The sequence below is a fragment of the Octopus sinensis genome, linkage group LG5 (assembly GCF_006345805.1).
Source record: "Octopus sinensis linkage group LG5, ASM634580v1, whole genome shotgun sequence".
In the NCBI taxonomy this organism is placed as follows: Eukaryota; Metazoa; Mollusca; class Cephalopoda; order Octopoda; family Octopodidae; genus Octopus; species Octopus sinensis.
This window is the reverse complement of record NC_043001.1, coordinates 120,885,195-120,909,264: the sequence shown is the minus strand read 5'-3', so window position 1 is coordinate 120,909,264 and position 24,070 is coordinate 120,885,195. Positions and strand designations below refer to the sequence as shown.

The following is a 24,070-nucleotide window of genomic DNA, read 5'->3' as shown; positions in this document are numbered from 1 at the left end:
AATGAATTAAATGATTGCCTACAAACTGTGGGAACTGTTACTAACAAATTTCAACCCACTGTTGACACTTTTAATGAAGATCAGAGTGATCATGTAGTTCTTGTACTTCCATGTCTGCAGGAAAGTAGAAAAAACAAAAAAGAAAACAAAAAAGGCCAAGTAGAAATATGAACCAAGAAACAAATTCATTGATTTTAAAGAATACAGTGACCTCTCAAGCTGGACGAAGACAGCAAAATTGTTTAATGCAAGACGGTAATTTATTAAAAAAAAATCATAAAGATTGAAAAACGGTTTGTCTAGGACGAAATTCAGGTTAGTTTATTCAAAGAACAAGGACAGAATACATTGTTTTGTTTGAAATCTATTTTATAAATGCCAAACATCATTCAAAATAAGTGAGTTTTCTGATTGGATGAATGCACTTAGAACTCTGTAGAATCACAAAAGTAGCATAAAATATAAGAGGGTAAATGTTGATTTGGATAAAAAGAAAGACAAATAAAAGCACAGTACTATTTTGTAGCTGTTTTTAAGTGGTCATGAGAAGTGGGATTTACCAAAATAATGGAAACTTGGCTGAATATCTTAGTTTAGGGCGAGAGGTACGTATATAGTAGAAACAAACAAACCCCTCACCAAAAAAAAAATGATTAAGAACCTAGAATCTAGGGGGAAAGTCTGTGTTGGCGAGATTTGGATTTATTAGGTGTGCCATTGAGGATATGAGCGGCTGAAATAGGGTTCTTCTGAAGGATTCTCTGGAGTAACTCTACTCAACAAGGAGTGCCTTCAGGTCAAGCCGCTACTTCTTCACATTGAAAGGTCATTTAGAATGCCAGAGGAAAAGACAAGACAGATTGTTGAAGCCCAGCCCACCGACAGGAGACCTAAGGATAAACCAAGATCAAGATGATTGTAGAATATCCATAATCTCAGTTGGTTACACTTGGGAATCCAGCAGGAAAGTGTAAAGAGGGTTGCTTCTGAAAAGAACCCTATGGAGGACTCTACCCTTAGGACTCTACCCATACGACCCTCTCAGGAATAGTGGGTGGTGAAAATGGATGGATGGACAGAACTAAAATGTTTCTTAAGTTTGTATGCTGCAGGGAATAACAGAAAGATAGTAGGTGCTCTTGAGTGAGAAGAATATGGTCAGAAAGAGACAAAGAGGGAGGGAGGGAGGGAGAGAGAGAGAGAGAGAGAGAGAGAGAGAGAGAGAGAGAGAGAGAGAGAGAGAGAGAGAGAGAGAGAGAGAGAGAGAATAAAGTGATAAGGTTAGAAGTGGAAGGAACAATGTAAGAAAGTTTAAGTGGGAGGATGTTTTGTTGTCTAGGTCAGTGACTGCTATCGGAAGCTTGTCAAAAACAGTATTTACACACATGTCAGTACATAAACAAGCACTCATTTGGTTGATAGGAACAGAGACACACATATAAATAAATACACAGGACTACACGTACGCAGGAATAATGTTACTAGTTCGCATGTTCTCACTTGTACATACATACAAAGTGATATTGAAAATTAGATAGAAATGAAATTTATTGTTGCAGGAATAAAATTAAAATAAAGGTAAAAAAACCAAAAGGCCCTTGGAGAAGAATTCTACATAGAGTACACACATAACAACAGATTCGATGGAATGGAAATAGGGAGAAGGAGAAGAGTTCATTCAGATGTAAAGGTGATGATGTTCGAGGGTTGAATAAAGCTGCATCTTAGAAGAACGTAGCATCCAAAATACAGTTCATCTTCTTTGTCTGGAATAAGATCTTGATGTACATAAAAAGCTACATATAATATCTTGTTAATATTCAGTTGAAAAGCTCTTTTGGACAGAAAAAGTTGAAGCCTTCCCTGGCATTCATACCTATGTCTCCTTTAGGCATTACAGGCATTCTACCATTGGACCAAAGCAATGGTATAATAGTAGAATGTAAGAATAAAGTTCCTAAAATGGATAGAGAAATTCAAAGGGTTGCTTTGGTATCATGGTAGAACACCTTTATATGTACTTCATGATCCAATTCTAAAATAAATTATTTCATGCTCTTTTGAAAGTTTGTAAATCCATATAAGGTCAACAGTATGCAATTCTGGTTGGTAAGAAGAAAGTTTCTAAAAGAACTATAGAAATTCGAAGGATTGCTTTGGTACAATGAAAGAATGCATCTTATGTCAACAGAAGATGTAGATTTGAATCACGTGGGCAGCCTTCGTCTTTTTCTATCTAAAAGAGTTTTCCAACCCAATATTTACAAGCTTTTGTTTATAGCTTCATGTGAACTTCAAGATCCAGTTTCAAAAAAGAATTTTTCCATGTTCTCCCGAAAGTGTATACATTCTTATGTCATCAACAATAGTGTCTGTTTATTGTATATAATATTATAGTATTCTGACCGTTTATAATATATCATTGTTATTTTTACCTCACCTACCAACCCTTATCAAGTGGGACACCCTGTCCAAGACCATCTCATCTTTTTGTATCTATTACTACATTGGGATCTTTTTAGATTTCTTCCCCAAATCAGATTTCTTTCCAAATTTTCTACACTGAAGTAGTTTTGCATGCTAATGAAGAAAATTACTTTGTGTTTTCTAAAGATCACTTATAGAAAAGCTGCAAGATTTTGAAGCTTGTGATTTTAGTCAACCAGAAGCTTCCATTGCTGACATATCAGAAGTCACAATTGTTTGCTTCCATGGAAACAAGCCTTTGCATTATCGTTACCATTTAATGAAATACAATTAAACTTAATGTTGCGGTTCACCATGCAGAATTTGGTAGACTAGTATCTCTGGAACATCCAATTATGCTTGCTGCTGGACAACAGAATCGATTGTTGAATGCTCTGTATTGCATCTTCTCAATCCTGAGAAAGCAAAGTGTAAAGAAATAACTCTCATGTCTCATGACACACCATTGAAAATCCCAGTTCAGGCAACATTCTACTTTTGTTATACTTTTGCTTTGAAAACGCTGTCTCATAAATTTTTACAATTCTACCTGGACGATCAATGTTTAATGGGTTGCAGAGTAAATCCTTTGCATATACCTCAGATAATTGTTGTAATCAACAACCATACTGCTACTGACTCCTACCTTTTCCCTCTCTTTCTCTCTCTCCACATACACACACATACATACACACACACAACAGACTGTGGTTTGTTTTCACCAAGGAATAAAAAATAATCACAGACATAAGAGGAAGAGTGATGATGCTAATGCTGTTCCCATGGAAACAGACAATTGCGACATCTAGTATGTCAGTGATGAAGGCTTTCAATTAGCTAAAATCTCATAATTTCAAAGGCTTGTAAGTTAATTATTAATTTTTTTACTTTATTCGTTTACTTGTTTCAATCATTTGACTGAAGGCCATGCTGAGGCATCGCTTGTCAATTTCTGGATAAAATGAACATGATTTTCATCATAAGCAGGCAAAATTACATCTGTGTTGAACATTTGAAAAAATTCTGATGGTGAGAAGAAATTTAAAAAAATCCAATGTCTTCATCTCTTTTGATGTTATTATAAGTATAAGTCTGCCTTCAAAGGCAAAGGAGTAATGGAGTTTTGATGGTTTTAGTGGCTATATAGCCACTCTCTCAGCATATTTCTTCCTCAATCAAGATAATACAAAGCACACACACACACACGTTAGTAACAACACTTATCAACACACTAGCTATCCAACATTGCAGTAACACCTACTGACATATTGATCTGAAGTTTCTCTTCAGAGACATCAACTGCTTCCAGCTGAACCAAGTCAGTTTATGGAACCATCTTTTATGAAGCCGAAGATGCTAGTGAATACTGCTAGAACTTTCAACTGCATATGGAACAATGTGCATGGCGTATATAGAAATAAGAAAAATATTCAAAATTTAATTGTTTATCTCCATGCAATAGGTCTTCTGAGGTAGTGTTGGTAGCATAATAGTCACAGCTATCTCTGGAGAGTTCCTAGAAGAGTTTCATATAATTTCCACTACTTTCAGTAAGTGAAATTTATGTGCAATGATCTATAAATGTTGGTCACCAATTTGTAACGGCCAAATGTGAGATTCGATATTAACAGTTTATGAACATCGGAGGTTAGCAATTATAATGATCATGTATAATGTTAATATAGACCTAATAAATGGCAGAAGATGTTGTTAGTTGAAATGGTCTCTTATATTGTTATTGTCTTTACAATGTAGACGACAAATACTTCAAGTTGTTTATGTACACAAGTTATTTGTTGTCCATTGTGTAGATAGTAAATTCATCTGTGAGTGACTACTAGCAGAAAGAAAAAGGTTAGTCAAGTTGAAAGTGTAAGAAGTGTATTGTTGCACGATGACAGGCCTTAATTAAAGCGAGAAAGAGAGATGCTCTCTGACCAGCAGCAGCCAGGCCACTTTTGATCTATGAGACAGCAGACAATCGATATCAGTGGTTTCATCATCATCATCATCATCATTTAACGTCCGCTTTCCATGCTAGCATGGGTTGGACGATTTTGACTGAGGGCTGGCGAACCAGATGGCTGCACCAGGCTTCAATCTTGATCTGGCAGACTTTCTACAGCTGGATGCCCTTCCTAACGCCAACCACTCCGAGAGTTGTTTGTTTCTAATAATTTCTTACTTATATCCAATCGACTTTCTAATCTGAAACTCATCTCCTCAGATCCTTCCAAATCTGCCGTTCTGATCAAAATCATTATTTGCATATGACACCACCATGAAGTCATTCACTTCCATCAAGATCCTCAAAGCCAACTATTCGAAGACAGAAAAATGGTTCCACACAGTCAGCAAACTTTATCAGCTCTTATACTGGTCTTTCTGGTCCTTTGACAAAAGGTACCGATCAACTTTGTGGAATCCTGTTACATACCACTCTTCAATTAAAATGTACCATAAACAAAAAACCAACTGAGAAAATGGAGACGTTTCCACTCCCGCCATTTCTGAAACTCAGGACTTTAACCCTTTAGCATTCAGATTTCTCTGTCAAATGTAATATTTATTCACATTGTTTTGAATTGATCGTACATTAACCTGTTGCTTTGAGATTTTGATGATGTGATTGCTTAGTTTTAGAATAACATTATAGAGTAGGTGTGAGAAGTAGAATCTAACTGATTTGAACATAAAACTGGTAGAATATTATGGCTGGATACGATTGGTTTAACTGCTAAAGCAGTGGTTCCCAAAGTGGACGGTACTGACCCCTTGGGGGCAGTGGAAAGATTCAGGGGTTGTTGAAGAAAAGAAGAGTGATAATGGGAAGGCCAAAAGTGGGTGAGAATGTAAAAGAAACCAAAATAATGGTTAAGTTTTAATTGTGAAATACAGTTGTTTTGAATTTGATGCAGAAAGTGATCTACGTTCATGGTGGTTAAGGGGGTGGGGCGTTAGGAATGTGGCTTAGGTGCCAAGGGGATGGCAACCTGAAAAAGTTCGGGAACTACTGCAAAAAATACACCATTTCCTCACCACTTGATTCACATGCAAAAACTTCTTTGGGTGTTTGAATCCCACAAGACAACTTACCCGATACAATATCTCTTCCATTGCCTTCAGATTGTGTGTTCATTAGCTCATAATCTCACCAGGCTATTTCATCTCAGCCCACTATATGGAAACACAGTAGATTATATCCCCCCTCCAACATCTCTGATCGTACTAACATTTGTTCTCCTAACATTTCAAGTGATAGAAACAATCATCAGCAATCCCCATTCTCATCAGTCTATGTTTCTTCACAGCATCTTAGAGACAACATCTGATTGATTAACTAAGATTGACAGATATGCTACAGTCACAAGCTATTTTTTCCCCCTCTGCCTTCACTACAAGGACACAATAACCTCTGCTTTGCTGAAATAAGATGTATACCCTCTTTACCCAATTCTCCAGTCTCTTATCTCTTGTTGTGTGTCACTTCCCAATCCTTTCCAGAACTTCAATCCACTATATTTGGTGGGATTCATTTTCTTTTAATTTATGTATTTTCCTATAAATGCTTTCTCTTTTGACCAAGCCATAAAAAAAAAAAAAACACTCAAACATGTTTTCAACACCAAGAACCACTTAAGGTTAGTGCTTTAACTTCCTGGGTAGCAAATTGATGTATGAACATAATCAGTCCAACTTGATCTCGTCTGTATTTCCCATACGTTAAGGCTACGAAATATGGAGAATTGTGATGCCTTAAATGTACAGTAAAATACCACCAGTAATTCCATAACATATCTGCTCAGTCATATCTGGTTCTACACTTCTCTTAAACTTATCACATATGATTAATTTCAAATCAATCGATTTGCTTTCATGATTCCAGTCATTGAACTGTGGCCATGCAGGAGCACTCAAAAAGTTTAAGACTCATACTTAATTTTTAAGTTTCTTTTGTGTCAAACCATTAAGTTATACAGAGGTAAATAAATCAATACCAGCCAAATGGTGTTAACATAAAGACAGGATAGCACAAAAGACAAACACAATACTGCACACACACACACACACACACAAAACAAGCTTCCACACAATTTCTGCTCACCAAATTCACTTATAAGGAATTGGTTGACCTGACTTTTCCAAGGTTTTCCTCAGACATTTCAGCAAGTGAATAAAAAACTACACACACACACACACATGGAGGCAAGGCGGGATGTTTGGTTAAGTTAGTAGTTCACTTCCCAACAATGTAATTTCAGGTTTGGCTCCAGTGTATGCCACCACCTTGGGCATCTACTACAGACCCAGGCTAACCAATGCCTTGTGAGGAAATTTGGTGGACAGAAACTGCAACAAGCCCATCATATATATATATATATAGTATGGTATGGTTGAGAAGTTTGCTTCCTACCCATCTGGTTCCAGATTTAGTCCCACTCTGTGGAACCTTAGTGTCTGCTATAGCTCTGGGCCAAACAAAGTTTTGTGAGTAGATTTGGTTGGAATCTGAAAGAAATTTCACACACACACGTGTGTGTGTGTGTTCGCGCACTTGCGCATGAAGGTGCAACAAAGGATAATTTTCCTTGCTTGCTCCCAGCTGAGAGAAGTAGTGATATTGACATTCTTGTTGGCATTTTGTTTAATCACCCTGTGCTTTTCAAGATATCTGGAATAAAGTGTCTCTTACTTGAAAACAGGCAAGTGTTGGTAACAGAAAGAGTGTCTGGTCATAAAATTCCATCTGAAATAACTACTCATCCAAACCTATGCTTGCATGGCAAAACTGATGTTAAATGAATGAACATACATACACATGTATCTCATACTTTTTGCCCCGCTCCTCTTCATTTTATTATTCATTTTTCTATGCTTGCATGAATTGGTCAGAATTTATTGAGGCAGATTTTCTATGGCTGAATGCCCTTCCTGTCATCAACGCTTAGCTGTTTCCAAGCAAGGCAATGTTTCCCCATGGCCAGACATGTTTTTGCAGAATACTGCAAGTGAATATCATTCATTTATAACAATGAAGTGATGTCAGTTTCAGTCTACTAAATTCTCTCACAAAGTTTTGTTTGATCTGGGGCTATACACTTTTACTTGTTTCAGTCATTTGACTGTGGCCATGCTGGAGCACTGCCGTTAGTTGAGCAAATTAACCCCAGGACTTATTCGTTGTAAGCTTAGTACTTATTCTATCGGTCTCTTTTGCCGAACCACTAAGTTATGGGGATGTAAACACACCTGCATCGGTTGTCAAGCGATGTTGGGGGGGACAAACATAGACACACAAACACACACATACACATATATATATACATAATATATACGACAGGTTTCTTTCAGTTTCTGTCTACCAAATCCACTCACAAGGCTTTTGGTCAGCCCGAGGCTATAGTAGAAGACACTTGCCCAAGGTGCCATGCAGTGGGACTGAACCCGGAACGATGTGGTTGGTAAGCAAGCCACTCCTACGCCTATGTTGAAGATGTTTGCCAAAGGTGCCATGCAGTGGGACTGAAACCTAGAACCATGTGATTGGGAAGCAAATTTCTTAACCACACAACTACATCTGTACTTTCCAAAAGTATATAACAGAAAAAAAAAAAAAAGAGATTTCAGTTGAATATTGACAATTCATTTATTATCAATATGCTGATATTGAAATATTTAAACCAGCCTGTCTTCATCATTAAGGTACACAGATATGATAATAAACAGGCACTTTTGATAAATAGTTCAGTGAATACACATACAAAGAAATAAAAAATAAAATAAATATAACATGATGAAACGAAGTATTTTTTTGGTTTTATTACAACTGAAGCTCACAGTGAAACAAGCTTTACTTGCTCATATTAAAAGAGCACAAGGTTAAAATTCTCACAGATTTTTAATATTACATATACATTATATACACACATACACATATAATATGTTTGTACATATGTATTCATATATGTATATATATATATATATATTTATATATACACATATATATACAAACATAGGCCACATGTATATATGTCCATGTATTTATACATGTGTATATATATATATATATATATATATATATATATATGCACTTATGTATGTGTGTGTATATATGTGTATGCATATGTGTATAATATATATATATATATATATACACACATGCATACACACAGACATATATATCATTTTGGGTTTTACAAAAATGATATTGATAAAAGCTTTATTCCAAAATATATTAAAAATAGAAGTCAGATTGGTGGAACAGGCAGTAAGAAACTCTATAAGGATGGAATGGTGAGTTTTATTGAAAATTCTCTCTTTTTTTATTTATTTTAGAATCTTATTAAAAGATTTAGAAAGTATAGGAATGTCTAAATCTGGAATGTATTTAAAATTTAAATTTCTTATTAAAAAACAGACAAAAAAAATGTATTTTCGAAGTGTTGGAGTGGAGGAAGAACAATGAACATTATTATTATTATTATTATTATTATTAATAATCTTTATTATTATCATTAACTCTTGGGTTTTATAAAATCATGATTATGTGTAAACTAGTTTCTGTAAATATTTTATGCTAAATGAATGAATAAATAAAATAAAATAAAAACCCAAAAAAAGAGAACAAAACTCAAAAAATAAAAATAAATCAATCAAAATAAAAACCAAAAGAAAATCAATAACAGAAGGTTTAACTCAAAATTCAAATTGACACTTTTTTCTGAAAGATCTGCTTAAATCTGCAGACTAATTAATAAATCATCATTGGTAATCCACAATTAGATATGTATAAAGCATGTAACATAAACCTTAGTTTAATTAATTCATTATTTAATCACTGGACTCATTAAGGTTCAGCTGTCACATCTCTTTTTCTCACTCTTTCACAATACACACACATATATACACACTCTCTCACACACACACACATATATACATACACAGACACACACATACATATACATATATATGCATATAAGGAAAACTATTATTAATAAACTAGGATAAATTTACTCAGATATACATGCACATATTGGTTTTAGTTTCAGCTATAAGCTGCTAATTTAGATGAAGAATGGTGTTATTGAGTAATATTCATACCATTTAACAGCATTTATTGTAAAAAAAAGGAAATGGTTTGAGTTGACAATAGAAATGACATCACATCAATGCTGTAAATAACTAACACTCACCTATACACACGTGTGTGCATGTGTGTGTATGTGGGTGTGTGCATATATATATATATATATATATACACACACACACAAATCATATTGTATATGATTTAATATATATTTAATATATGTTGTGTGTATATATATGTGTTGTCATGATATATACATAATATAGATATAAAATATATGTACATATATATAACAGGTATCATTTGTTTCTTTAAATATATCTATTTATTATATATATAACAAATGTTACATAACATAAAATAATAAATAACCTTAACATATCTGAAGAAACAAATGATTATACACACAATGTCACTTACATACACAAAGACATAGACAATGTATATATATATATATATTATATATATATATATATATATATATACCCACCTATAGAATATGTATTATTATATACTTCTTTATTTAATCTTATTTTCATTAATATATATAGAATTGCCTAATAAAAATTAAACATTTAAACTTCATACATTACAATAATAAAATTTATCCCCCCACCAAAAAGAAAAAAAAGTGACAGCTAAGCACAATCCAGATAATTATCCTTTTAATAACTGAACAAATTCATTATTATATTTCATTTGACATGTATTCATTAAAAGAGAATCAAGTAATATTATTCTTTAAAATGTTGCTCTTTGTGAAAAAGTGAGAATGGCACAAAAGTTACTAAAAACTTTTCTGCCAAGAATTTGGCACAAATTTAAATCTTACTTGATAAAAAATTTCCAATGTTTTATTGGTTACATAAATTCTTTTGTTTTGTGGAGGTATGATAAAAGAAAAGGAAATTGATACTTATGTTTTGATTATAAAGTTAATATTAACTAAGGACTTTGAAAATATTTACCTAACACTTTCCTAATTTCAGATAGTTCCCTTTCAAAATTCTGCACTGGTGATTGTCTTTTAGGGATTCTGTCTAGAAATGGTGGAATGTATGTTTCAATAGCATGATGTAATGATTTCTCTCCCTTTTCTATATATATATATTTTTTAATATTGATTTCTGTGGATCAAATATAAAGCAATTTTATTGTAGAAAAGTGGTGACTGCAGTTGAGTGCATTGATCTAGTATAGCACTTGTGACTGGTATCATAATAATTAGTATTATTATTTCTTTGACTCATCCCTATGCTAGAGGAATAAAGGCAAATATCGATCCCTGGTTAGATTTGAAACTGGAAGAGTAAGGACTGGAACTAAATACAGTTATAAGTTTGTTGAATAAGAGATGAACTGTAAAGTATCCAACTCAATATATAACAGTTCCTGCCCAGCTTTTGTCTGTCTTGGTCATAGCACAGCTTTGTTGATAGGTAATATTGAAACAGTTTATCTATAAGATAATCCAAAGTTCAATAGAGGGTTTCAGAAAGCTATAGATTAGAAAAAATACTCTTATGAATCTTACTGATTTTTTTTCTTCTGATTTCCTCTGTGGGATATTTTCTACAAAAAATATTAATTTGATTGAACTAACTATATTAAAAATCGGATTCTTAATTTGCAAGGATGAAGACATATTCTGATTGCATTGTTCTGAGAAGATTGCTGGTACTTTATTCAATTGATTTTCCAAAATTTAAAAAGCAAAGTTAATGATGGTGACATAGATACAAGCAATGAAGGCAGAGTTATGAGAAACTAAACACAGAAAGAAAGTTGATTTAGTTTACTCAACTACTATTGCTATTCACTTGTTGTCCTTGTTTGATTATTATAATTATTATTAACTTTATATAGTAATTACACAATAATTTTCTTTGCCAGACTTTGTAATAATAAAGTTGTATTTTAAAAATTATAACTTGAAGCTTTAATATAGATGGTAGGAAACAAAGCAAAAAATATTTACTCTTAATTTTTCTCTTTCCCACTCTCACACACTCAGAGGTGCTCTAGCTATTATTGCACTTTAATCTTCCTGATATGTTTTGCTTTTGAATACAAGCATTTGAAATCCACATTTACATGGCTCTACTCTCTCTGATTTTATATATATATTATATATATATATATATATATATATATATATATATATATATGTATACAATATATATGTATATTTGTATACAATAAACAAAACATATCTATTTATGACATACGTAAGATATAACAAATATATATATATATATTCTAATCATAAATAGATTTTATATATATTATATATATATATATATTCTAATCATAAATAGATTTTATATATATATATATATATATATATATTTGTATACAATAAACAAAACATCTATTTATGACATATATAAGATATAACAAATATATATATATTCTAATCATAAACAGATTTTATATATATATATATAAAATGTATTTATCTGGATATATATATATATTTAATATTCTAGATATTGTATATATATATATAATATATATATATATATATATATATATATGCATATACATGCACATCCATTAATGAAAACAATATATTTTATATATATATAATGTTACACCACTGATGCCATATATGTACATATATATATATATATATATAAATGCATATATGAAGTAATAGAAAAAAAAAGAAATGAAGGCAGTAAGAAACAAGGGATTAGTTTGAGTAATTTTTTTCCAATTTTTATGCACATCTACACTTGTTAAAGTCTGCACCACATATACATGACAGTATAAAATATCTGTTTTGGAGATCACCAAGAATATTTTTGTCCAACGTTCAGTTTCTCTGTGAATTCTAACAGGCAGGAACAGCAGTGGCAGCCGGAGTGGAAATAGAGCAAACATCATTCAATGTTGAATATTATGTCTGAAAGATTATTTTTTTAACTTTAGAAAACAGAAAAAAAAGATAGAGAGAGAGAAAGAGAAAAAGAGAGAGAAAGAGAGAGGAGAGAGAGAGAGAGAGAGAGAGGAGAGAGAAAGAGAGCAAGAGAAAGAGAGCAAGAGAAAGAGAGGATGAAACAACCTTTTTTAAATTTGTTTTTTTTTGTTAAATTACAGCATGGTTAATTGGTTGAGGGACCAGATTTGAATGAAGGTTGGTTAGTCTTTTATTGGATGAGGAAGAAGAGAGAAGTACAACGTTCAGCATACATGCCCTCACACGAAGTTCACCATATATACACACATGTACCAAATAAGTAAACCACATACACACATGCATACAAGTGGGATTTCAAAGCAACATTTAACTGCAGACCATTCAGAAACATTCACTATTGATTGGTTGTTTTGATAGATGCTAACACAGGTATTACTTCACTCACGTCATGACAGGAATCAGGGAATGGTTATCATTTATCTTGGCACTGGTGGGTTAACAAGTAAGTAGGGAGGTGGGTGAAGATCAAGGAAATGGTTTGTAGAGTGAACTGGTAATGTTAGAAAGGAGGTGTACTGAAAAAGGGAGGGAGGGAGGGAGGGAGAGAGGGGAAGAAAGATATGTTGGTATGAATGGAAATATATTAACAGGAATAAAGTTCACCGAAGGTCAGAGATATTGTTTTCAGATCCAAATATATTAATGAGTTGTTCTTCATAAGTTTCTATGTTTCTCTTCATAATTTCCATACAAGGGCCCAAAAGGCGTTCAAATGCTCCAACACTTAACACTGAAAATTGAAAAAAGAAAATGAAAATTTTAATTGAAATGTAAATTTATTCAAAACTTAATTCGTGTTTTTCAAATAAAATGTTACATTAGCTAATTACAACCTACCACCAATTGTGAAGCTTGGACAGGGATGCTGTGTATGAGGCAAGATGGAAGGGAACCTGAATTAAATCCATGAGAATGGATTAGGGTTAAAACTTCTGGTTTGGCGACAACTTTGGAGTTGTTAGATTAGACAGATTTTTAGAAGAGAGAGTTAAAGTCTGTGGTAAATAATTAATTTGGACTGGACATGGACAACATGACAAAAGCAGGATTCTCTATATATGTGTCACAGTCAAGATTGATAGATGAGTCAAGGATCTGTTTCTGTGAGGCCATCTTGCAGACTACCTTCATAACAAATAACTATTGCAGCATGGCTGGGGACTTTACTACATATTGGACAATAGCATGTTGCTGCTCCAGTGTACATGGATGCTATAGTTATGGTACAAGGAATGCACAGAGAACGAGACTCTTGAAATTATGTAATACAAATGCCCTAACCATTTGCAGCACCAGCTCCAGGAAACTGGCCAGCCACCTGATCACTGACCATTTAGGTAAAAGCAGAAGTTAAGGCAGACCACATGCAACTAAAAAAGGAAAAGATAAATGACTGAATATTAAGTCATTCTCTGATGAAGAATGCATCACTCAATGTAGCTTTGTGATTATTGATATTATAATAAAAGCTAGATAGACTCAGAGAAACATAATGACCTGGAGAAGTTGAAAGACTTCTCAGCCAGTATTAAGAGATACATATGTTGAGAAGGAGGACGGGGGGGAAAAAAAACCCTATAATTTTGAAGACGACTGGAAGTTACAATGAAATAATCTGCTATGGGCCACAGATCAAAGTTCCAGCAAGATATAGTGGTAGTGTATATAGTACATAGAGCCGTAAAAACCTATGAGAATTGAAAGAATGAAAGAATGGAACAAAGAATGATATGATTAGTTAGAAGAAAAGTTGGAAGTCAAGTCTACATAGCATAGAGAGAAATGGTAAGTAAAAGATTTGCCAATGTTCTGTGATATGAGAATCAGACGTGTGAGGTGTTCTGAATTCAAAAGCAATGTTTCAGTATGAATCTAGGAGTTGTTGACAAAAAGTGTGCTCATAATGATAATAGCACACTCACCCTTACAGATACCAGGAAGAAAGGAGGTATGAAAAGCCTACTGCAAGGCGTTGCTGATGAGAGACTACTCAAAATTGATTTGGTATTTATATGGTTGAAATGACCGTTAAAGATAAAGAAGGCAGGTAAAATGGCTAGACTGATTCTAGCTCAGCTGTTTCACTTATCTATTTTCCTTAATACTCATTTCCAAAAGAAGACAGAACTAATGTTACCTGGGAAGTTGCCATATCTGATATGCAAAATAGTGGTTGGTAGGAATTCCGTGTGGTTTAACTATAATGAGCATAAAAAGTGCAGGAGATATACAAGTAAAGTGATAAAGAACATTATATGTAGCAGATAAGCAAGATCTGTTACCCAGGTGACCAAATTGGCAATGGAGGGGAATGTTTTGAAAGTATAGTAGCTTGAATAGGAAGAGGATAAAAAATATTCAAGTGGAAAGAAAGGGATCCTCTCTTCCAATTTTCAACCTAAATGCAATCTTATATATATCTCTAAAAAGATGCAATGATCAGTGCTAGAAGATCTGTGGTCATTAGAAAGAGTTGCTCAATCAGAACTGAATGGGCTCCCAACAACACCAACACTTCATACAAACATAAGAAATATATTGATAGATATTGGAAATGTTATTTACCTGCAAATCTGGAATGTCCCATTGATGTGGCCGTTGCTGCCCTCGGTTTATGAGTAAGTAAAGCTAGTTCTGTAAGAGAAATGTGGAAGGTGAAATATTAGAATTCAGTATATGTGTGTGTGTGTGGGAGGGAGAGAGAGAAAGGAAGCTGAAAAGATATAGATAGATGGAAATGAGGAGTGAGAGAAAAAGGGAAAGGAAAATAGAAAATGAGATAGAAGAGAGGAGATAAAAGGAACAGAAGATAAAGAATAAAGAAATTGAGAAAGAATGGAGTAAGATATCATACTATATTAATGTAGAAGTTTGCAAAAGGGAAAAGAAAAGTTAACCATGCCAAAATTTGAACTTGGAGCATTAGAAGTTAAATCATTGTATGATATTTAGATCTACAGCCAACATTCTGCCCTAAATGTGGCAATCTAGCTGAATTATTAGAATGTTGAATAGAATCTGATTCTCTGAATTCCGAGTTTGAATCCCAGTGGGGCTGGTTTGCCCTTTATCCTTTCAGAATTGATAAAAAATTTATCTGTCAAGGAAGGATTGGTAGAACCCTTAGAATGTTGGGAAAGATGCCTTGTGGTGTCTGTTCCAGCTCTTTGTGTTTTTCTTTATATAGCAGCACCTGCAAAAACACTGGTCCTGACCAGTACTGGCTAAAGTTGGTGGCCTTTCCCTTGGATAAACATTGATGGCATGGAGAGGTGGAGACTTGCATGTATAGGAAACAGCCAGTCTTCCATAAAAGATCTTACCCAGGCCTGCACATACATTTATATACGTCCAGTCAACTCTGATAGATGGAAGTCCTGTCCTTCCAGTTTATTGATCTTGGTTTCTTTTTGCAAAGACAAGAGAAGCAATAACTTTTAACACTTTTTTCTACATTTAAAAATTTTAAAATATAGGGGTTTTTGGCAAAAAAATCTCTGCAAAGTGCACCAGTGACTGTTTTCTTTTTAGTTTTCAGTATGGCACATAGAGAGTCAGTGACTTAGATATTAAGAAAAGATGGAATGGTCATAAATAGAATGACATTGATTACAGATCAACTCAAATTGGAGCTGACTATGAGCTAAACTAACAACTATATAGCAGATCCCAGCAGTGCTAATTGATAAATTTCAAACAGATATCTAAGTTAATGTTTTCTAAAAGTCTGTTTATCTGTCTTAGTGTCAGTCTGTCAATGAATGAATGAATGAATGAATGTATGTAGGTATGTATGTATGTCAGGTCACTTTCGAGTGCTACTGGTAACATGTAACCCAGTGCAACCTGTTGCATGGTCGGGTTGTCGGCGACTAAACTGGCAACCCCACCAAGCTTGCTTGGTGAGGAGGGTGTTTATTGGACACCCTGCAGGATGAAAAACAAAACCCGTCAAAGGGTGGAGGAACTCTTGAGAGTCAACGGCCATCCAATAAATGTCTTAAGGCTGTATCACGCATGGGGACATAGAAATAATGGGACTGAATACCTGATCGTGCGGTTAAACCATTGGGAGTGAAGGACTCCTAGCCTTTGTGAGGGCATCCTTCTAGGAGAAGGTGACTCAGGTAACTGGGATAACTCCGACATAAAACTTGCGGCTCAGTGGTTACTGATGATGTTGACTTGTTCTTCTTTTCGGATTATGGCTGCTGTTGCTTAGTGAGTGGGACTGACTCAGTGTACAGCCTTTCCTCACTTTAAAAAAAATCTTCTTGCACAGGCATTGCATGATAACAACATTGATTAAGCTTCGTGCAATGGCCATACTCGATAACGAGGGGGCAGCCACCAGATATGTACGTGAGCATGCTCTCTTCTATATTTAATTATTTGAATTTTAAGGAAGGAGCTGGTTTCTAGCAAAGAACAAAGATACAAAGCTCCATCAATGGAACGTAAATAAACAAAATCTGTCACAATGAACTTGTGAAAAGTCTTGCATGTTTTTTATTGACCTGCTTACAGATTGTATTTGAGTATTAGCTGATTTGGTTTTCTGAAAATCTTAACTTTTCTAGATTGCTACCTAGGCATCATCATCATCGTCATTTAATGTCCATCTTCCATGCTGGCATGGGTTGGGCATCTACTAGTATAACCAAGTATACTCTTTTACTTGTTTCAGTCATTTGACTGTGGCCATGCTGGAGCACCATCTTTAGTCAAGCAAATCGACACCAGGACTTATTCTTTGTAAACCTAGTACTTACTCTATCGGTTTCTTTTGCCGAACTGCTAAGTTATGGGGACATAAACACACCAGCGATGTTGGGGGGGGGGGACAAACACAGACATACAAACATATACACACACATACATATATATACGACAGGCTTCTTTGAGTTTCCATCTACCAAATCCACCAAGGCTATAGTAGAAGACATTTGCCCAAGGTGTCACACAACGGGACTGAACCAAGAACCATGTGGTTGGTAAGCAAGCTACTTACCACACAGCCACTATTGGTATAAATATGAATTTATAGTCTGGGTATAGAAGTCAAAGGTTTTGAAGCATTTGTCCACAGTTATGCTTTTCCTCTCTGATTTTAGAAGAGGGTGGTTGACCTCAGTACATACATTTTCTTGTCTGTTGCAAAAAATGATATCCAGTCTGTTATGTTTGCTCATAGTAGAAGTTTTGATGAGAATGCTCTATAATATTCCTTGTGTTGTTGCTTATGTATGTATTCGCAAACAGAAGAATTCTCTTTATTTAAATTATGATGTCATTCTTCGACAGCTGCTGATCCAATGTGTGAGGACTTCTACAGAAATGTGACATAACATTTTTGTTGCATCTTAGGGCCTCAAGGGCTTTACTCTCTTTTGCTCCTTAGGTATTTCATAGCAATATCCAGCTCTTGGATGTGATGTAGCAGTCGTGAGTCCCAGAAAGGTTGTTCTTCATATTGATATTAGTATCATCCTTAAGTCTTTGGGAAACATACCTATGCATGGTCTTTTTTTTTGTATGCTGGGTGTTTCACACCTGGATCTTTTTTGAGGTATGTTAGTTGAGCTGTTTTGGGATTGTATAGGAAGTCTCCAGTTTATATTTATATATATATATATATATATATATATATATATATACACACAAATCTATTTTCACCCTTATTTTTGATTTTTCTTATATTTGTGTATTAATTTTTACTGTATCCCAGTTTTTATGCGCTAAACCAACTGGTGTTAAATTGATGTTATTAAATTAATATCCAATTTTTTCATCCTTATTTTTGATATATATATATATATTTTTTTAATGCTGTTGTTTCACATTAGGAAGAGCATCCAGTTGTAGAAATCATGCCACAACAGACAGTTGGAGTCTGGACCATTCTCTGCTAGCCAGCTTCATGTCAAGCCGTTCAACCCATAAACGATGATGATGATGATTATTATTTAGCAGGTGCTGTCTGAGAAATACTACATGGACATTCAAAGGTGTCTGTAATGATCTCAGATTTCTATTTCCTTCATCTCTTCTTTGATAGAGCCGGTCAATATCAATGTTTCTGTGCAAGTTTCCAGTTAATGCTAGGATCTAACAGCTTTAATGGAGATGGAGAGAGAGAGAGAGAGAGAGAGTAATGAGATCATGGTCTTGATAAGGTCCTGAAAAGACCCTTACAAAGCAACTGAATGAATGATGAATCAAACAAATGATATTAGCTAACTAGCTAATTAGTTAACTACTTGACTAATAACAATAAAAGAAGTGAAACAAAACCATTGTATGTGTTTCTTATTGGGAAAATTACCCGCACAAGATGCAACATCTGATTCAACACATATATATATATATACATATATACTTACACAAACATATACACATATATGTATACATACACAAACATATACACACACATATACATACATACACAAACATACACAAACACATATACATACATACATACATACATACATACATACATACATATATATATATATATATATATATGTCACCATGATAGATCGTTAGCCACTACACACATTTTTTTCTCTCCTTGTTTTTTCTGTGTCTCTTTCTGTAAAAGAGCGTAGGCTCGAAACATAAAGGACTTTTTCTATTCCTGAGTGTTATACTAATACATCTGTTTTTGCACACCACCTGTCTTCATCTTCTGTTTTTTCATAAACTCTCCCTATATATATATATATATATATATATATATATATATATACAAGCATATATAAAGTTACAATCTAAATAATCAAGAAAAAGTACTTAGAATTAAGTATTAAACCTCAACTAAACATACATACATACATCCTGTGTCTCCTAGATTTTTGTTAAATAGGATACTGTGTCCCTGTATGTCTATAGAACGAATAGAAAAAATTGTTATCAAAAAAGATATCTGATCATAAAACACTGTCTCAAAAAGTCCAATCCAACTCTTATCAGCATGGAAAAGCAGATGTTAATAAATAATTATAAGAGAAAGAGTATTGACTCACCACCAAAATAACTGCCTTTACCACATCTTTTAACTTCTACTGATTCATCTCCCTGTCATGAGAAAAATTCAGATTTAAGGTTAAAAGGGTTATACAATAAAGTTTGTACGCCTATAGAACATATATTAATAATTCATAGAAGTTAAAACATTTTGCAAACACCAATTAAAATGAATAGAGATAACAAATGAGGATAGGTAACAAAGTCTCAAGTGGGAAAGCATAAGAATGTGGTGAAGTTCCTGACTTTCTCCAGAATATTATTTAAGGCAGCGAGCTGGCAGAATCATTAGCAAGCTGGACAAAATGCTTTGTGGTATTTCATCTTTTCATATGTTCTGAGTTCGAATCCCACTGAGGTCGACTTTGCCTTTCTGTAAAAATGATAATAGCACTAATCAGTTTGAGAAGTTGACTACTGCTTCTTTAGTCAATGTAAAGAGACAACTAAATAACAAGGTGTCTTGTCCATCAATCCAACAATTCTGTCACCATTAAGCATCTTTGCAATAATAATAATAATGGTTTCTAATTTAGGGAGAAGGCCAGCAGTTTTGATGGGTGAAAGGATGAAAGGCAAAGTTAACTTCAGCTGGATTTAATCTTGGAAAGTAAAGAATCAGAACACCACAAGGCATTTTGTTCATCACTGTAACAATTCTGTTAATCCACTGTTCTGTGTAATGGTTTCAACTTTTGGCACAAGGCCAGCAGTTTGACCCCTCCCCCCCAGCACTTGGTGGGTGCTTATTTAATGACCCAAAAAAAGGAAAAAAGCAAAGTCAACCTCATTGGTATTTGAATTCAGAACATAAAGACAGAATAATGTCACTAAGCATTTTCGTCAGTGTGCTAACAGTCCTTATTTCTTTATTGTCCACAAGGGGCTAAACATAAAGGGGACAAACAAAGAGATTAAGTCGATTACATCGACCCCAGTGCATAACTGGTACTTAATTTATCGACTCCGAAAGGATGAAAGGCAAAGTTGACCTCGGCGGAATCTGAACTCTGAACGTAACGACAGACAAAATACTGTTAAGCATTTCACCCGGCATGCTAACATTTCTGCCAGGTCACCACCATCGCTGCTCTCAATAATAATAAAAGCAATGGTTTCTGGTTTAGGCACAAGGCCAGCAGTTTTGAGAGGTGGGTTATAGTTGATACCTTTAATTGATTGGTTCAGCAACACCAATTCTGATGGGAGGTAAATAAGAAGTTATGCTCATACCTGAAACCCGAATTGTGTTTTTGCTAAAGGTACCCACATGCAAGGTCGTGATGTTAAACAGATTAAATCTTTAGTTGCATGTTCTTCCTAATATGGGACAATGAAGTGTAAGACAGTTTGATTCCTTGATGTATGTAGCAATTGTTATTCTTTTATGTTTTTATTCTTTTCCTTGCTTCCTTCACTGGACTGCAGTTATGCATGGACGGCGCCTTGAGGGATTAAATCAATGAAATTGGCTCCAGGCTTATTTTAAGCCTGGTATTTATACTATTAGATATTTATTGCCGAACCATTAAGTTACAGGGTTCAGTCCCACTGCACGGCACCTTAGGCAAGTGTCTTCTTAGGCCAAACAAAGCCTTGTGAGTGGATTTGGTAGATGGAAACTGGAAGAAGCCTGTAAAGTGAAATATATATAAAAAAAAAATGGGCAGGCGTTGCTGTGTGTTAACAAGCTTGCTTCCCAACTATTTGGTTCCGGGTTTGGTCCCACTTTGTGGCACCTTGGACAAATGTCTTCTGTTATAGCTGTTGACTAACCAAAGCTTTGTGAGTGGATTTGGTAGATGGAAGATGGAAACTAAGAGAAGCTTATCATTACCATCATCATCATCATTTAATGTCTGTTTTCCGTGCTGGCATGGGTTAGATGGTGTGATAGGAACCGATAATCCGGAGAGCTACACCAGGCTCCATTCTGATGTGGCATGGTTACTATGGCTGGATGTCCTTCCTCTATATATTCTTTATCTTTGTGCCTGTGTTTGTCTCCCACCAACTTTTGGCAACTGGTGTTTTTGCATCCTATTAACCTGGTAGTTTGGCAAAAGAAATTATAGAACAAGTACCAGGCTTTAATGAAAAAAATATACTGGGGTTGACTCATTAGATTAAAAATTCTTCAAGGTGGCACCCCAGCATGGCCAGTGTCTAAGGGCTGAAAAAAGTAAAAGAGTAAGGGCTTAAATAGTTTGTGGAGTAAAGTGGAGCAAAGATAACTGGATCTTTACCTTTTGACCAACAGATTTAAAAAATAATTTTTTGTAACTAAACACTTTCAAACTTCGGACACAGGTAGACTGTGTCATATAAAACATCTTTTACGAAGTTATATCATGTTAAAGTTCTCATATTTTGGTAATTTCAACCAATCAATGACGTGTATTCAGCCGAATAAAATTACTGTCGTTGTTTGTCAACAGCAACTATCTGCGCTGTATTTTTCATTTGTCCCTGTTATTTATGACATCGTTCGTGTGTTTGTACTGGTTTTAAGGTTTTAGGGTTAGGGTGTTAGGGTTTTAGGGTTAGGGTTGTCATAAATAACAGTGACAAACGAAAAACCCACCGCCGGAAGTTCTTGTTGACAAAAATAGCAGTAATTTTATTCAGCTGAATACACGTCATTGATTGGTTGAAATTACCGAAATACGAGAACTTTAACATGAAATAACTTTGTAAATATAAGTTTTTCTCAAAAATGCTAAGAGTAAAAGATGTTTTATATGACACAGTCTACCAGTATCCGAAGTTTGAAAGTGTTTAGTTACAAAAAAGTTTGAAAGTGTTTAGTTACAAAAAACTATTTTAAAAATCTGTAGGACAAAAGGTGAAGATCCCGATAACTTGACAGAGTAGAGGAGTGAAGAAGACCCAGTGAAGTAGAAGTGGAGCAAAGCAAAACAGAAGCAGTTGAGTTGGTGTGAGAAAAACCTAATGAAATGCAGGTGGAGTGAAAATGCAGAAGAATGGAAGTGGAGCATAGGTGGAGTAATGCAAATTGGAGTGGCCTAAGTACTTGTGGAGTAGAGATGGAATAAAGAAGACCTAGTAGAGTAGAGGTGCAGTAAAGAAGATTCAGTAGAGTTGAGGTAGAGTTCAGTCAAAAGATATACTACCAGGGATATAGCTGCAGTCTGTGATATACAATGTATTTCCAAACATGTTTTTACTGCATACAACTTGAAAATAAAAAATACTTATTTTCTCATATACCTTTTTGACAGTGATACTGACTTCTCCATCTTCCACAAAATACATGCAGTTTGCATCATCTCCCTAAAAGTAAGTAAATCAAAGCAAAAATTTGAGCTTCACAATTATCAAAGAAAATGTAATTAAACAAAGTTCAACAGAGAAAGGGCAAAAAAGAGACAAAAAACAAAAATCAATATTAATCAAAAAGGGATTTCATTATTTTTCTTTCGATATTAAATTTTTGTTTTGTTTTTCTGTTGAATTCTGAATCGAATATCTGATTCAAGATCCCAAACAAATACACACAACAACATTGTTAGCTCCAACAAGGTTGAATTCTGTGCAAGCTTGATAATTATAACAGATTCTATGTACTTCTAACACAGCTCAGCTGTGTATTCAGCATGATGTATTTTTCCTGGAGTTGCAAACAGCATATATATATATATATATATATATATATATATATATATATATGTATATAAATAAATAAATACACACACACACACATCATCATCATTTAACATTCATTATCCATAACCGGCATGGGTTGGCTGGTTTAACTAGGCTGATATGCTGGAAGGCTGCACCAGACTCAAGTCTGATTTGGCATGGTTTTCTATGGCTGGATGTCCTTCCTAATGCCAACCACTTCGAGAACGTAATGGGTGGTTTTATGTGCCACTGGCATGGGTGCCATTTGCATGACACTGGGATGCATTTATGTGCCACCGGCATGGGTGCCAGTTTGTATGACACCGTTATATGCAACAACTGCAATTTTGCTTGGCTTGATGAGTCTTCTCAAGCATGACATCATGCCAAAGATCTTGGTCATTGCCTCCATCCGGCCCATCAAAAGGAACTCAGCCACTTCACCTCCATGAGGCCCAACACTTGAAAGGAACTCAGCCACTTTTCTTCTGTAAGGCCCAACACTCAAAAGGAACTCAGCCATTTTGCCTCCATCAGTGGAGGGAGATAGAGGAAGTGGTTTTTTCAGACAGGTGAGTGCGAAAATGGCCAGTGTGTGTGCATGCTAGTATGTATATGTGTATGTTCATTTTTGTGTGAGTGTTGTATACATAATGGAGTGGTGTCAAACTGGTGAGTAGTTGCTGTTTGATTTGGTGGTGAGAGGCAAGGTAACAAGTGTGTGAGTGCTTTGGCGTTGTGGTGCATGTACGTATGTGTTTGTAAGCAGGCCTATGAATGTGTGTGAGGGCATGTGTGTGTGAGTGTGTGTAGATGTGTGTATAGATGTGTGTGTGTAAGTGCATATGAGTGTGTGTGTG

The 24,070-nt window shown here is 34.6% G+C and overlaps 1 protein-coding gene across 5 annotated transcripts in view; it reads right to left on the bottom strand.

Annotated features, from left to right (window-relative positions):
* Positions 1 to 12,248: 12,248 nt before the first annotated feature.
* The window catches only part of LOC115212290 (cAMP-dependent protein kinase type II regulatory subunit), a 164,559-nt gene continuing 152,737 nt past the window's right edge, over positions 12,249 to 24,070 (bottom strand). For 4 of the 5 annotated variants that reach the window (XM_029781132.2, XM_036503027.1, XM_036503029.1 and 1 more), the window contains exons 10-14: positions 22,794 to 22,856; positions 19,562 to 19,613; positions 15,102 to 15,170; positions 13,140 to 13,266; positions 12,249 to 12,461 (exon numbers count right to left, since the gene is read on the bottom strand). In XM_029781132.2, the coding sequence (XP_029636992.1) occupies positions 12,443 to 12,461; positions 13,140 to 13,266; positions 15,102 to 15,170; positions 19,562 to 19,613; positions 22,794 to 22,856 (330 nt within the window). In that variant the 3' untranslated portion in view covers positions 12,249 to 12,442. Of the gene's footprint in view, positions 12,462 to 13,124; positions 13,267 to 15,101; positions 15,171 to 19,561; positions 19,614 to 22,793; positions 22,857 to 24,070 lie in introns of all 5 variants that reach the window. The other variant, XM_036503026.1, reaches the window with a different exon arrangement.